This window comes from Eleginops maclovinus, chromosome 16, assembly GCF_036324505.1.
Source record: "Eleginops maclovinus isolate JMC-PN-2008 ecotype Puerto Natales chromosome 16, JC_Emac_rtc_rv5, whole genome shotgun sequence".
Classification (NCBI taxonomy): domain Eukaryota; kingdom Metazoa; phylum Chordata; class Actinopteri; order Perciformes; family Eleginopidae; genus Eleginops; species Eleginops maclovinus.
In genome coordinates, this window is record NC_086364.1 from 23410103 (window position 1) to 23425796 (window position 15694).

The window sequence follows — 15694 nt, forward strand, 5'->3', positions numbered from 1 at the left end:
AATAAATAATTTTAATTAATTATTTTATTTGTTTATTTAATTAATTTAATTATATTTATTTATCTTATTTATTTATCTTATTTATTTTATTATCTTATTTATTTTTATTATATTTAATTATCTTATTTATTTTATTATCTTATTTATTTGATTATATTTAATTATCTTATTTATGTAATTATTTTATTATCTTATTTATTTTATTATATTTAATTATCTTATTTATTTTATTATCTTATTTATTTTTATTATATTTTATTATCTTATTTATGTAATTATTTTATTATCTTATTTATTTTATTATATTTAATTATCTTATTTATTTTATTATCTTATTTATTTGATTATATTTAATTATCTTATTTATTTAATTTATTTTATTATTTTATTATCTTATTTATTTAATTTATTTTATTATTTTATTATCTTATTTATTTTATTATCTTATTTATTTTATTATCTTATTTATTTTATTATATTTAATGATCTTATTTATTTTATTATATTTAATTATCTTATTATATTTAATTATCTTATATTTTATTATCTTATTTATTTAATTATATTTAATTATCTTATTATATTTAATTATCTTATATTTAATTATCTTATTTATTTTATTTAATTATCTTATTTATTTTATTTAATTATCTTATTTATTTTAATTATCTTATTTATTTGATGTATTTCTTAAATGGAGAAGCGTTTCTAAGTTGGCTCATCATCCCAACATGTTCTCTTGTTACTCTCCACTCACAGAAGTAGAAGCAGTGCTCCCTCTGTGAAAGCCCTGCTGGTTAATGAACAAATGACACTGAGAGTAATTTAGAGGAACCAACAAGTAAACTAAGGCAGACACAGCGACAGGAAGCAGAGGGTCAGCTGCTGCTGGTTCCCAGCCTCAACAGGACTCTTTATTGGAGGCTGTGCAGAGAATAGATCAGACTCAGATTGGTTCTGCAGGGTTAGTGCTGATGCCTTTCGGTTCTGGTCCTGTCTCTAGAGTTCATGAGGTTTAAACATGAGTCAGCAATATTTAAAGGTGGCTTTTTTTATTGAGCATATCCAACAGATTGAGGAACTTTTCAATTTCCTATTTCTGCACACAGAAGATGAGAGTGTAAAATCCCAGCTGGGGTCTGTTCTTCAATCTGTGGAGGTAACAGTTGTTTTGAATTGTCTTCTATTTATAACCTGTTTTTCCATTTCTGCTGTTTATTTACCTTTTGTTTCATATTCATGTCTAAATGTTTCTTATCTCTTACATTTATTGTTCACATTTTACAAACTTATGTCTTTAAATTCAATTTGTCAGATTTATTCGACGCCGGCTTTTATTTTGTTAACAAAGTTTGCTTTGTCTGAACATTTTAGAAAACCAGTGCGTGAGATCCAGTTATATCTTTGTGATGACTCTTACAGAAGAAAATAAGCCAGTCATTATTTCTGTCTTTAGATATTTAACATATATTTGTTAAGACTTCCACTGACATTTCACATTTACTTTCTGAGATTATTTACATCAGTTTTGGGAACTTCCTAACGTGTTATTGGGGCGTTTTTGAGACTTTATTCACATAGGAAATTTTACTACTTCATATTATTTGCTGTAAATGTTTAGATTTGATCATGTCTAAACTTTATTCCACCTTTCAAATGTTTGAATGAACACACTGCTGCTCCTGTGATGCAAGAATTTCCCAATTTGGGATCAATAAAGAATCTAATTTATATAAATCTCACAATGGGTTACAGGAGCTGTTTTTAATCAATGCATAGCTTTGGTCTGGCTTTACTCTTCTATGATTGGTTGCACACACTTTGAATTTGCTGGCTACGCCAAACAGAAGCTGAGGCTCACTATCAAACTAAAAAAATGCGTGTTTTTCCATAAATAACGCGTTGGATTACGGATACGCATTCGGTTTAGAACATATTGTTCCCAGTTTGAGAAGATAAGGGTTCACTCCAGATCTCCCAGTCTCTCTCGCTGAAGTGTGTTCATGGTAGCCCGGCACACGGTCAGATCATGGTGCAATCAAACCTTAAAGAGGATTCATGTTTGCTCCTGTCGCGATGAATACCGAGGATTATCTACCGATGGGTTTTCACCTCACAGAGAGAAAGTTTTAAAGGCAGTATTTTACTGTTTTGGTTTAATGTCTGTCGGTCAAATTAAAAGAAAATATACAACAAAAATGTACCTTCATCAGCAGCTGCATCTGAGAGGGTAAAACTAGGATCCCTTAGAGGCCGGTGTCAGAATCTGGTCCGCACAATTAATCCACATTTTATCTAAATCAAAAAAATGGAATATTGCAATATCCAAGACCATGTGTCTCATATTACTTTACTAAGTGCAGAGGTGGAAAGTAACCCAGTACATTTACTCAAGTGGTTGATCATGTTATACTACTGTGTACTTCTACTCCACTACATGTATTTAATCCCTTTAGTTGCTAGGCAGATTAGGATTAATGATGGTAAATATAATCTCCCTTAAATCAGACTGTAGTTCACCTGCAGTAAATCCAGCAGCTACCCTGCAGTATACAAAGCCATTCAAACTAGCTGCACCTTTACCAGCTCTGAGAACACTTTAATGATCAATCATTATAAAACATATCAGAGATATTATTCTGAAATGGATCAATCAGACAATGACTACTTTTACTGTCGCTACTTTAAGTACATTTAGAGGAGAGTACTTTCTACTTTCACTGGAGGAACATTTAGAATACTTTTACTGTGACAGAGTATTCCTACACTCTGGTACTTGTACTTTACTCAAGTACAAGACCTGAGTACTTCTACTTTACTCAAGTACAAGACCTGAGTACTTCTACTTTACTCAAGTACAAGACCTGAGTACTTCTACTTTACTCAAGTACAAGATCTGAGTACTTCTACTTTACTCAAGTACAAGATCTGAGTACTTCTACTTTACTCAAGAACAAGACCTGAGTACTTCTACTTTACTCAAGTACAAGACCTGAGTACTTCTCCCACCTCTGACTCGGTGTTTGTTGAGTTGCTTTAGGTTATTGAACGGGTTTATTGTTCGTTATATTTCAGACTTTCTCTCCCAGCTGATTTCCTCTGTTTAGCACCATCAGACCCCGGAGCGACCTCCCTGTGTGATCGACCTGGTATTAAACCTGAATCTGTGGCGTGGTGCAGGCAGTGTTTGCTCTGACGATGGACGGACAAAGGCACAGAATAACCAGATTCATTTTTTTGTCAGTTTAGTTCCCATTCCCCCCCCCGCAAACAGACAGACAGGCAGACCCCAGCAAACATCTCCGCTAGCGTGATGCTAACAGAGGAACACAAGCAGTTACACACACTGATAATGTTGTGGCGGTGCAGCGTTACTCTCTTCCGTTTACAAGGTTCACCTGTATCCAGCCACACAGCCACACGGACGCACTCACACACACAAGCACACACTCTCATCTCAACACCCCCCCTCCCCTCCCCGTCCCTGGTAGAGTGGTGCAGGAATGAGTCCTAAAACAGGAAATGAGTCAGCATTCTATCCTTGTTCCCTCGTATGAAGTTTTGTTTTTTTTTAAATGTGTTTTTGGTTGGTGTTAGCTTAGCTGGTAGCTTAGCTTAAACGTAGCGGTTGCTAACAGGTGTCTAAATGAGACGACTAAACGTCACCTCGCATTAGCCGCCTTTAGCTTAGCGGAGGGGATATTCTTTTTACGGAACGTTGAGATCCTTTTCTGCAATAACCCAAATCCCTTTCTAGAGCGAACAAGGGAGATGCTGCCTTCAGGGTCCACTACAGAAATCGGTCATCTCTGCACCACTCTACGCCACAAAGCGCGTCTAAAATCAGATTATACGTCTCCCCGGGACGAAGACCACACCTTCCATTGGAATTCTCGTGGATCTCGCCGTCTCCTCCGCCTCCCTGCACGTGACTGAGTGTAGCGTTTAAACCGTAACCCCGTCCCACCCTCACCCCCCTCTCCTCCCCTCCTGTCGAGTGGTGGCTGTACAGTAAGTGTGGGGGGAGGGGGGGTGCAGTCTTTTATGCTGAGCTGTAGAGGGTGAGGGAGGAGGGGGGGAGGAGCAGGAAGCTGCTGTTCAGTCGTCCTCCAGCCCCTGGTTCAGGAGGAAGTTGGCCGCCAGGTTCTCGTTCTTCTCGCAGGCGAAGTAGGCCTGGATCACCAGTGCCTCGGGGAAGCCCAGCGCTTTTAACTGATGGGGGGGAAGGGGAGAGAGAGAGAGGGTTTAGGAACATCAAGAAGTGCAGGAAAAACAAAGACCCCTTTCCCACCAAAGGACCAGTCGCCTTCGACGGTTCCACGGACTGGATTTGGTGGGAAAATGGGGTTTAACTCTCTCCCTGTGCCTCACCCTCTCGATGGCTTCCTTCTCCTGAGGTGTGACCTGGATGTAGTTGACAGGCGCGCCCTCCTCCCCTGCTGCACCCAGCTCTCCCACCTCCGGCGCCTCCCCGCCCTCCCCGACCGGCTCGTTCAGCATCTGGATGAACAGCTCCTGGTGCTGGCTGATTTGCTGAAGAATCACAGGGGACATTTATTATCTCAAAGCTGTATTCAGGCAGGGCTGGAGTAAATGTACTTCATTACACTCCCCCACTCTCTCCATGTCTTGTACAGGGAATGGAAAGCCATATTTGTAGTTCATAGGGGCTGATTTTGAAGATGATGGGGAGATCACTTGGATCAGACAGATTGCTTAATTATTTGAAAAGAACTTCTCCCCAGTAGAGATAATCATTTTCATCTACTGCTGTCTGTACCCAGTGGTCTCAACACGGCTCATGGTAGTCCAAATCAGTCCACTGGGAGTACAAATATGGTCACTTTATGATCCTGAAATGCACTCAGCATCTTCAATAAACCCCCAAACCAAATTATCCAAATCAGCCAAGTAATGTCTAACCAGTGTCTGCATATGCTAATCAATGCAACATGTGCTGGTTGGCACGTGACGGTACCTGTAAGAGTTGGGGGTTCTCTCGGCCCAGCTGTTGCAGCAGGGCCGGCAGCAGAGCCGGGTTCTGCTGGATGGCCGTCCTCATGTGCAGGAACTGAGGCTGAGTCCGCAGGAATGCAAGTGGGTTCTCTCCTGGAGACAGAAACATTCAGTTTAGGAAACATCTGGTGGGGCATCTCGATGTTACATTTAATAACAATTCTCCTTTGAACGACTAATCAGTACAGTCCCAATAAAGGGCTTCAGGGAGGTTGTATTTTTGGATTAATGCCAAAATCAGTTTCAAACATTTAGTTTAGCAGAATAATCTCCAAATATTGACACCTTTTTAAGATTTCTGAAGTAGAAAGCTAATGTTGGGCTATAGAGGAACTACAGCACAGTCACATGAATTCAGGTCACCAACGCTAAGCTAAAGGAGGCTAATGTTGGGCTATAAAGGAACTACAGCACGGTCACATGAATTCAGGTCACCAACGCTAAGCTAAAGGAGGCTAATGTTTGGCTATAAAGGAACTACAGCACGGTCACATGACTTCACGTCTCCACCGCTAAGCTAAAGGAGGCTAATGTTGGGCTATAAAGGAACTACAGCACGGTCACATGACTTCACGTCACCCCCGCTAAGCTAAAGGACGCTAATGTTGGGCTATAAAGGAACTACAGCACGGTCACATGACTTCACGTCACCACCGCTAAGCTAAAGGAGGCTAATGTTGGGCTATAAAGGAACTACAGCACGGTCACATGACTTAACGTCTCCACCGCTAAGCTAAAGGAGGCTAATGTTGGACTATAAAGGAACTACAGCACGGTCACATGACTTCACGTCTCCACCGCTAAGCTAAAGGAGGCTAATGTTGGGCTATAGAGGAACTACAGCACGGTCACATGACTTCACGTCACCCCCGCTAAGCTAAAGGACGCTAATGTTGGGCTATAAAGGAACTACAGCATGGTCACATGACTTCACGTCTCCACCGCTAAGCTAAAGGAGGCTAATGTTGGGCTATAAAGGAACTACAGCACGGTCACATGACTTCACGTCTCCACCGCTAAGCTAAAGGAGGCTAATGTTGGGCTATAAAGGAACTACAGCACGGTCACATGACTTAACGTCTCCACCGCTAAGCTAAAGGAGGCTAATGTTGGGCTATAAAGGAACTACAGCACGGTCACATGACTTCACGTCTCCACCGCTAAGCTAAAGGAGGCTAATGTTGGGCTATAAAGGAACTACAGCACGGTCACATGACTTAACGTCTCCACCGCTAAGCTAAAGGAGGCTAATGTTGGGCTATAAAGGAACTACAGCAGTCACAGGACTTCACCTTACACAGTTTGGTGATAACTAACGAGTCTAACAACTATTTGATCACATGACATGGCAGAGCAACATTCCCAGGACGTGAGTCAGCTGCCATCATAAACGTTGAGATTATTTTCTGCTGTAACCAAAAATCTCATGAAAGAATCCCATTGGACCAGGGAGATGCTGCCTTCAGGCGCCAGCACAGGATACGACCTCTCAGCACCCCTGTTTCTTTTCCCAACAGTGCATATTAAACGCCCCTTACCCTCGACTAGAGACGGGGCTTCTGTGGGTCCGGACGCGGGGGCCGGTGCGGGGGGGTTACTCTCCTGCTGCACCGGGCTGCTGGGGATACCCTGGAAACACACAAAAACACACAATTACAGCAGACTCCATCTTTAGTCGAGGGTTCACCATCCATTAAGAGCCAACAATTTCATAGTTTGTTCATTCATTTCCTACAAGTTATAAAAAAGGACCAGAAACTTGGATGGCATTTTTGCTTTTAATGGGCAGATGTAGATGTACTGATGTAAAAAAAACAAGTGTGTGTGTGTGTGTGTGTGTGTGTGTGTGTGTGTGTGTGTGTGTCTCACAGTGAGCAGGTACTCCACAGCTCTGTGGGGGTTGTTGAAACTCGCTCTGAGTGCAGCCACCACTCTCTCTCTCTCGTAGCCCATCGACATGATCTCTGTGAGCATCGCCTCGTACTCCGCGCCCGTCACTGGAATCAAACGCACACACACACACACACACACACAATTAAAGTACTGTAAGGAAACAGAACCCCTAATTCAACACTTGATTAACAACTTTTTGAAACCAAATGTTGAAAATCAGTCAGTTTTAAGGGTAAAATTTGAGCGTTGGGGCGCGAACCCAATAATGACAACAATCCACGTGTATTCTTGTGTACATGTTGACATCGTGTATTGATCATGCTTGTAGTTGGCTCCACGTCTGGAGGAGGGATTGAGCAGATGAAACACCAGATTGTGTGGAAAAATCAAGCACTTCGAACATATTTCTAACCTTTAAAATACAACTAAGCCTCTTGAAACTTAATAAATCCTGATAACCACGTACACTCTGAGCTTTAATCGCAGCTCGGCTCTTTCTGTTATCTGCTCTATGAGTAGTGCACATAGCAGACCTCTGAGGCTCCACATTAAGGGATGGCGTGCTTTTGTCACCATCTAAATATAGAACCCGTGTGCAGCCCGGAGAGACCCTGACTCATAGTGGCAACAATGTTTCGGCTCAGTAAAAATAACCCAACTTTTACACCAGAAATGTACTGTGACATTTGAGAGTGGTGCAGGGAGGTCGTATTCCTGTGTTGGTCCCTGAAGGCAGCATGGTCCCTGGTCCAATGGGATTTCTCTATGTGATTTTGGGTTGTAATCTCTATAAATTCCAACCAAAAACAAAATGCTTTGTGTGTTACTCACCGAGCGCTGAGGACGCATCCAAACCCTGACCCGCGGTACTGGAGCTGCAAAACATTTGAAGATGAAAATCTGAAAAAAATACATCTCTGTGTTGAACAAAAGCAGTAGACACCAATAGCCCAAACTTTCCAGGGTGTTAACCGAGCCACTAGGAGGAGGAGGAAGCTGGACTGTATCCCCGAGAGCCCCTCCCATCCCCTCCATAAAGACCAGAAGACGATGATCCAAAGACCTGTTCATGTTTGGTCTGATCTTCATTCAAAAATGGAGCAACTATCACTAAACCCATTTCTTTTCTTTAAGTATTCTGATTCGCCAACACTTGAAACTACGTGATAATGGCTCCGAAACCACTTTCAAAATATGATTATATCTGACAGCTGTGGTAACATGTAAATAACACACAGGTTAGAAAAAATAAGACCCTTGACAGCAGAATAGATTCCTCTCATCTTTAAATGTGTACATGTGGCCAGAAGGATGGGGCATTTTATGCCACTGTTAAACTCTTGAATAATGAGATCTAAAAAAGATATTAATCGTAGAATTTCCCGGCACTGCTTCCTGACCCTGATTAATATCTTACTGATATAGACTAGTGCAGGAACGAGTCTTTTACCACTTCCCTCGTCTCAGAGTCAGAGGGATTTCTCCGTAGGGTTTTGGAAAATAGCTGGAAATAAGGTCTGTGGCTGACACAAGTTTAAGAGACGGGTCACGTTTTGTTCTACGATATTAAACACACCAGCAGTGACCCCCCCCCATGCAGTTTACTTCCGGGTCGGCCTACAAAAGTACGTCATCCCCGTGGCGCTCGATAAATACAGCGCAGTATTTATAGTCCTTCATACAGTATGGTATATATGGTAATGCAATGTGCCGTATGTTTGTGTGACCGGGATAAACTAACAGGCTGTCAGTGAATACCTGGTGGGTTGTGGTGGTTCCGTGGCTGCGGCACTTGGTTCCTCTTTGGCCTCCTCGGGGGGGATGGGGACAGCTGCTGGGGTCGCGGCGGTGGCTGCAGCCGGGACAGCTGTTGACGTGGAGCCAGAGTCCTGAGCGGGGGGTTTGGGAGCTTCTGAGGCCGGGGGCGAAGCGGCAGCTGCAGGTTTAGCCTTCAGCCAGTTCAAAATGACAGAGATGTTAGAGCGGCATCGTAGACATGTCGGACAACTCTTACTTCTTTTAAATCCAGGCCAAAGACTCTTTTTGCCGCTGCTTTTAATTGGACTATTCAGGTGTTTTATACCTGTCAGCTTAGTGAACCCGGAAACGTTGAGGACCCCAAAGTTTTATGTTACAAATATACAGTAGGTGTCGCCAGCACATAGAAACTGCCGGGTGCTAACCTGCATGTGTTGTGCAATTTGAACAATTAGCATAAGTTGTGTTAATTTACCATATGTAAACAATGGTTTAAAAATAGCTTGGGCTATTTGGACCACTTTGAAGGCTATTAAGGGTGCAGAAAGACATTTTCAGGATAAGAAATGGCAGTTTCATCCAGAAAATGTCCATATTAGTACTCCTGATTGGCCTCACAATAGGTTTATGAACTGGTCACAAGACTATGAGCTTGTTTTATGTTCATTTTATCCTCTTTGATTTTGAACGACTGGTCATTTTACCATTTTATTGTGTTTTTAATCTCCTTATGTTTTTTTTTTTGTAAAGCCCTTTGAATTGCCTTGTGTTGAAAGGTGACGTATGAACAGACATCCCTTAACATTCAAATCCTCCAAAAGAACCGTGATAAATGAATGAATGAGTTGCTAACAGGTGAGCTTAGAAAAGGTACAAAGAAACACTCCTAACTTCAGTTATATCTGAAGTATTGTAAGTGTCTTACCTTGGAAACCATCACCACCACAAAGTTCTTCTCGTCGATGTTGTAGTCCTTGATGGGCGTGTCATCTTGCAGGATTTTCCCAGCGTAGATCAGCTTCTGCCCGGAGACGGGGAAGTTGTCTTTCCCCCTCTCTGCTTCGATCTTCTCTTTTAAGGCCTTCACCTGAGAGAGGAGATGTTTATATTTTACATTTACTTTATGTGCTATGCCTTGTTTACCTCTTATCTGATGCTTTTATTTCGGGGCATCTATACTCTTTCAAGTCTTTCCTTCACTGTTTTGATCTGGCTTTCAAATCATATGAACTCAATACTCAACAAGGCACTAATAAATTAACTACGGGTCTAGATGGATCCCCCGGCTGATTTTATTTTTACATGTAAACTACGCATTCTGGCTCTCACCGAGCAGAACATAAAGCAAGAAGGCGACTTTTAGAGTGAGGAGGAATTATTGTAGGTGTAAGTGCAGTGCGCCCTGCTGCTGCAAAGTGGGAGCAATGTTTGCTAACATTTTCTATTTAAAATGTACTAACATGTCCAAATTGGGTCCCCAGAAATACACCCACTGTTCACTGTCCAAAATAAACCAGTGTTCTTGTTTATTACATTTCTGTGTGGATGCATTTTTCCAGAACATTTTTACCAAGTTATACTTTTAGAAATTGTGAGGACATCAAGTACAATTTTGAGGTACTTGTACTTTACTCAAATATTTCCATTTTTCTACTCCTCTACAGTTCAGAGGTAAATGGTGTACTTTTCCTCCACTACATGTATTTAATACCTTTAGTTTCTTTAGGATTAATGATGGTAAATATAATCAGCCCTTAAATCAGACTGTAGTTCACCTGCAGTAAATCCAGCAGCTACCCTGCAGTATACAAAGCCATTCAAACTAGCTGCACCTTTACCAGCTCTGAGAACACTTTAATGATCAATCATTATAAAACATATCAGAGATATTATTCTGAAATGGACCAATCAGACAATGACTACTTTTACTGTCGCTACTTTAAGTACATTTAGAGGAGAGTACTTTCTACTTTCACTGGAGGAACATTTAGAATACTTTCACTGTGACAGAGTATTCCTACACTCTGGTACTTCTACTTTACTCAAGTACAAGATCTGAGTACTTCTACTTTACTCAAGTACAAGATCTGAGTACTTCTACTTTACTCAAGTACTTCTACTTTACTCAAGTACAAGACCTGAATACTTCTACTTCTACTAAAGAACTAGATCTGAGTACTTCTACTTTTACTGAAGAACTAGACCTGAGTACTTCTACTTTTACTCAAGTACAAGACCTGAGTACTTCTACTTTACTCAAGTACAAGATCTGAGTACTTCTACTTTTACTCAAGTACAAGACCTGAGTACTTCTACTTCTACTCAAGTACTTGTGCTTAAAACGATAAAAGTGAATGATCTAAATCAGGGGTCGGCAACCCGCGGCTCCCGAGCCGCATGCGGCTCTTTCATCCTTATGCTGCGGCTCTGTGCGGCTTGAAGTGCATTTTATTTTTGTTAGTCCGTTTTTATTGTAGTTCTAAATTTGAACATTATTGTGATCGTGAAATATTAAAATAAAATTATTTATTGTATTGTATTAATATGTTATTGTGGAGATCGTATTGAAACGCAGGAGACGTTCATTACAGTTGAGCACACGAATGCGTGTCTCGTTTAATCCCACAGTAAAAGTTAACAAAACAAGATGGCGCTGTCCTGTAAACCAACAAGCATGGGGCTCCACGTCATCGTAAACACAGATTAATTAAAGGGACCTCGATCCCTTTTTACAGTCGTACTTTCAAGCATAAACCAACGGTCATACTTACAGGCATGAAACAACAGTGTGTAGAACCACACTTAAGAAGGAGGTGAATTATGTATATTACATTCACTACATTATTATTATTATTTTTAGTTTTCGTCGCTCAAAATATGCGTCACGCACGGAAGTCGGAAGCCTATTAGCCCGCCCAAACGCTGTGCATCTATCGAGACTTTCAACCCCAGGTAGGCTATGGAGAAATCTAAGAAGAGAAAAATATCTGAAGAAAATAGAATATTTAATGATGCCTGGGCAGATTCATTTGCATTTACCTCAGACGAGAGTGGCTTACCAGTATGCCTAATTTGTGGTGAGAAACTTGCCAACAATAAAAGATCAAATGTCGCAAGACATTTCCAAATTAAACACACTGCCTTTGCTGAAAAATATCCAGAGGGAGAAGAGAGAAAACATGCTGTTTTGGAACTGAAGCAGAAAGCTGATCTGAGGAAAAATCAATTCAAGAAATGGATGAAGTCTACAAATTCAACTACCTATGCAAGTTTTGTGGCCGCTCAGGAAATAGTCAGGCGTGGGAAGCCATTCACAGATGGCGAATATATGAAAGAGTCATTCATCAAGATTTCAGATCACCTATTTGCGGACTTTGGAAACAATAGTCAAATTATGCAGAAAATCAGAGAGATGCCTCTCTCTGCGAAGACTGTCAAAGACAGGACCATAAAAATGGCAGAAAATATCACAAAACAGCAAATTAAAGACATCAATTCAGCTGCAGCGTACTCAATCGCCTGTGATGCGTCCAAAGACAAAAGTGACATTGAACAAATAGCGCTGTTCTGTCGATATATGAACACCGATGGACCAAAGGAAGAAATGGTTGAGTTGATACCACTAAAAGGCCAGACACGGGGGGAGGACATCTGTGAGGCTGTGCTTGACTGTTTAAGAGCCAAAGAAATAAAAACAACCCACCTGGTGTCAGCGGCTACTGATGGCGCGCCGAGTATGACCGGAGCGCACAGGGGCTTTGTGGCCTTACTGCAGAAGTCACTGGACAGAAAGCTGCTGACATTTCACTGCATCCTGCACCAAGAGGCATTGTGTGCCCAAACCTTTCCTCCAGAATGCACAGAGGTCATGAATGTTGTCATTCAGATTGTCAATAAAATAATGGCAAAAGGTTTAAATCACCGTCAGTTCCGATCATTACTGGATGAGGTGGAAAGCACGTACTCTGATCTCCTGCTGCATAATAGTGTCCGATGGCTGTCCAGAGGAGAGGTGCTAAAACGCTTTGCTGCATGTCTGGGAGAGGTGAAAACTTTCATGAGCAGCAAAGGGCTCACCTTTCCTGAACTGGAACAGCCAGAGTGGCTGGAAAAGCTGCACTTCATGGTGGACATGACAGCTAGCCTGAACAAGCTAAATACAACTCTTCAGGGGAGAGGAGGCACAGCGCTACACAGCTGGAGGAGGTGTTGGCGTTTGAGCGCAAGCTGACAGTGTTTGCCAGAGATTTACAGAGAGGCACACTGCTTCACTTCCCCTCTTTAAGAGAGTTCAGACAAGCTCACAAGGTGATAAATTCTGAGTATTTGCAGTCTGCAATCACCACAATGCAAGCATCGTTTGGGAAACGATTCTGTGAGTTCAGAGAGGAAAAAAACACATTGTCCTTCCCGGTCACTTCCCTGACCGCCGATCCAACCCTGTTAAATGTGACTGCATTTGCAGGTGTAAGTCAACCTGATCTTGAGCTGGAGCTGGCTGACATAGCCGACAAAGATATATGGGTGTCCAAGTTCAAACGCTTGACAGATGATCTCGAAGATGTTTCCCGTCAGAAGGCCACTCTTGCTCAAAATCACAAATGGAGTGATATTGAGAACCTTCCAAGACCGGACAAACTTGTGTTTGAAACATGGAATAGCCTCCCCGACACCTACATAAACATGAAGAAATATGCGTTTGGAGTCCTGTCCGTCTTCGGATCCACATATGTATGTGAGCAGCTATTTTCCACCATGAACTTTGTTAAAGTCCTGCGTAAAGATGAAAGTGACTTCCTACAGCGCTGATTTGGAGACGCTGTGCGCAGAGGTTCAGGAGCAGGAGTCCCATTAACCAGGTAAAATACATATTTATGCAGACATTTAGAAAATATTTATTTTTCATGTGAAATAGTTTAATAGTTCATGTTTAAATTCAGGTCAAGGCTCCGATACACGCCCCAAAAGCCCAATGGCGATATGATGACGGCTCACGGCATTTTTTGTTTGTGTTATAATATAATGCCATATATGCTGTATTATTTAAGTTCAACCTTTCATTTCATTTGAAAGAGACCCTTAACTTGTTGTGGTTTTTTATTAGTTAAGAAATCAAAATGTGTTCACTACATGAATACAATTCTTTTTTCTCTGCGGCACTTCATGGATTTCATAAGCAACACACTATACTTGTTTATACAAAGCGGAAAGGTAAAATAATAATAGTAATAATAATTATAATAATAATAACAAACTATATACAGTCTTATCTTCATTTTAGATGTCAAAAAGTATTTGCGGCTCTCAGTGTTTTTTTTCTGTGAAAACCGGGTCCAAGTGGCTCTTTGAGTGTTAAAGGTTGCCGACCCCTGATCTAAATGAATGATGTCCAGTGTCAGTGACAGGAGAACTACTTAAACTCATGTTCAGTTAACGCTGGCCTTGTTAGCTTCATGTCACAGAAGTCAGCATGCTAACAAACTAACGCTACCAATAAAGCTAATTAGCAGTGTCATTAGCATTAGCAATGACAATCATTTCGTAATTTGGGAAGCTGTGGCTCATCACAGAAGTTACTGCATCCCATAATATGTCACTTAAAGTGTTACGAAACAGAAGGGGGAGCAACGAAACCAAGACACACACACTTAAAACGGACAGAAATTCAGTGACTTTGTTAACGGACTGTTTAGCAGCTAGGAAGCTAACTAGCTAACAAGCTAACTGTTGGTGGTGACGCTTTCAGAATCCGTTTTATTACCAAGTAGGTTTTTTTTACACACACGGTTTGCTTTGGTATGGATGGTGCAATCACGAACAAGCTGAGAAAACAAGTTATAAGAGTCGGAGATATTTTTAAGACACTATTTAGCATACAACAATGAATACAGACACGTATTTACACCACATTTAAACATACATTGTCATAAAAAGTATGACAAACTGGTGCATAACAATAATAACAACACGTAGAAAGAAAAACAGCACTAAAGCTATTTTTAAAAAACAACTAACGGGCTAAACAACGAAGCAGTTTTACTTATGAACAGCCTTTATTATAGTACTATTTTTGTCTTTCTTTAAAAAACAAGATGTTCATAAAGCTGTTGACTGTTCGTGTAAAAAACCACTTAATAAATAAACCTGATTGGAACTGAAACTGAACACAATTTAAAAATGAATAAAAACAATACTATCTGCCTCCTTCACAGGTAATAAATAACCCATAGCTTTGTGATTAATAAAAACCATTAATACCAACACAGGACTGAATAAAATAAGAAATTAAATATAAATAAATAAATACCTAAAAACAATTAAAGGAATAACATACTAACATTAAAATAGTAAAAAGGAATAAAATAAAATTAAAACATTTAAAAAATGTAAGGCATAAAATCAAAAAGAAAATGTTAAGAAACACAAATAATAAAAAATAATGAAATAAAATGTTAAATATAAATAAAATACAATTAAGCTTTAAGCCAAATATAAAAGTTTGCTCTTAAAAATATTCAAACTAATCTTTACAGTCTTAATAAAGTGATAATACAACCGATACGTCTTTACTTCAGGTACATATTGCTTAATTTTAATACTGTAATAGTTACCTTAGGCACATTACTTGTACGTGTAAAAACCGACTTGGTAAAACCTGTTTCTGATTCTGAAAAGAAACGTTAGCTACTGTTAGCTTGTTAGCTCGTTAGCATGTTAGCTCCTGTTACTCACCGTTTGAACGGGATCTATCTCTATTTGAATGGTTTGCTGCTGCAGGGTCTTCAGAGTGATCTGCATGGTGGCTTCAGGTGGAGAGGACGTAGTGGCTATGCGGTTGATTTATTTTTAAAGTAAGACAACGACGAGCTGGAAAATGTGTGTATCCATGAGCACTCAGCAAAACGCCATCTTTGGTGGTGAGGCGAGAAACTAGGTGCGAGATCTCGTTCGGAGCAACGAGATCTTGCTGAGTGTTGGTGTTCACCTTTATTTTTGATATATATTATTGTCAAAATACATATAAATA

At 40.4% G+C, this 15694-nt stretch overlaps 1 protein-coding gene across 1 annotated transcript; it reads right to left on the minus strand.

Annotated features, from left to right (window-relative positions):
- Window positions 1–878: 878 nt before the first annotated feature.
- rad23aa (RAD23 homolog A, nucleotide excision repair protein a) lies at window positions 879–15617 on the minus strand. Its single transcript, XM_063904267.1, has 9 exons — window positions 15400–15617; window positions 9593–9754; window positions 8668–8858; window positions 7741–7784; window positions 6886–7013; window positions 6555–6645; window positions 4979–5109; window positions 4372–4533; window positions 879–4212 (listed from the first exon to the last, which is right to left on the minus strand). Exons 1-9 carry the CDS (start codon window positions 15463–15465, stop codon window positions 4099–4101), a joined length of 1089 nt encoding a protein of 362 aa, XP_063760337.1. The 5' UTR covers window positions 15466–15617; the 3' UTR covers window positions 879–4098.
- Window positions 15618–15694: the final 77 nt, after the last annotated feature.

Bases quoted from the DNA above. Each gene is read 5' to 3' on its own strand.
- rad23aa (XM_063904267.1), bottom strand. From the start codon at position 15,465: ATGCAGATCACTCTGAAGACCCTGCAGCAGCAAACCATTCAAATAGAG. The intron at 6,646-6,885 runs GTGAGACACACA...GTGTGTTTCCAG, and splicing joins CTGTGGAGTACCTGCTCACT to GGTATCCCCAGCAGCCCGGT. The intron at 5,110-6,554 runs GTAAGGGGCGTT...TTCTGTCTCCAG, and splicing joins AGCCCCGTCTCTAGTCGAGG to GAGAGAACCCACTTGCATTC.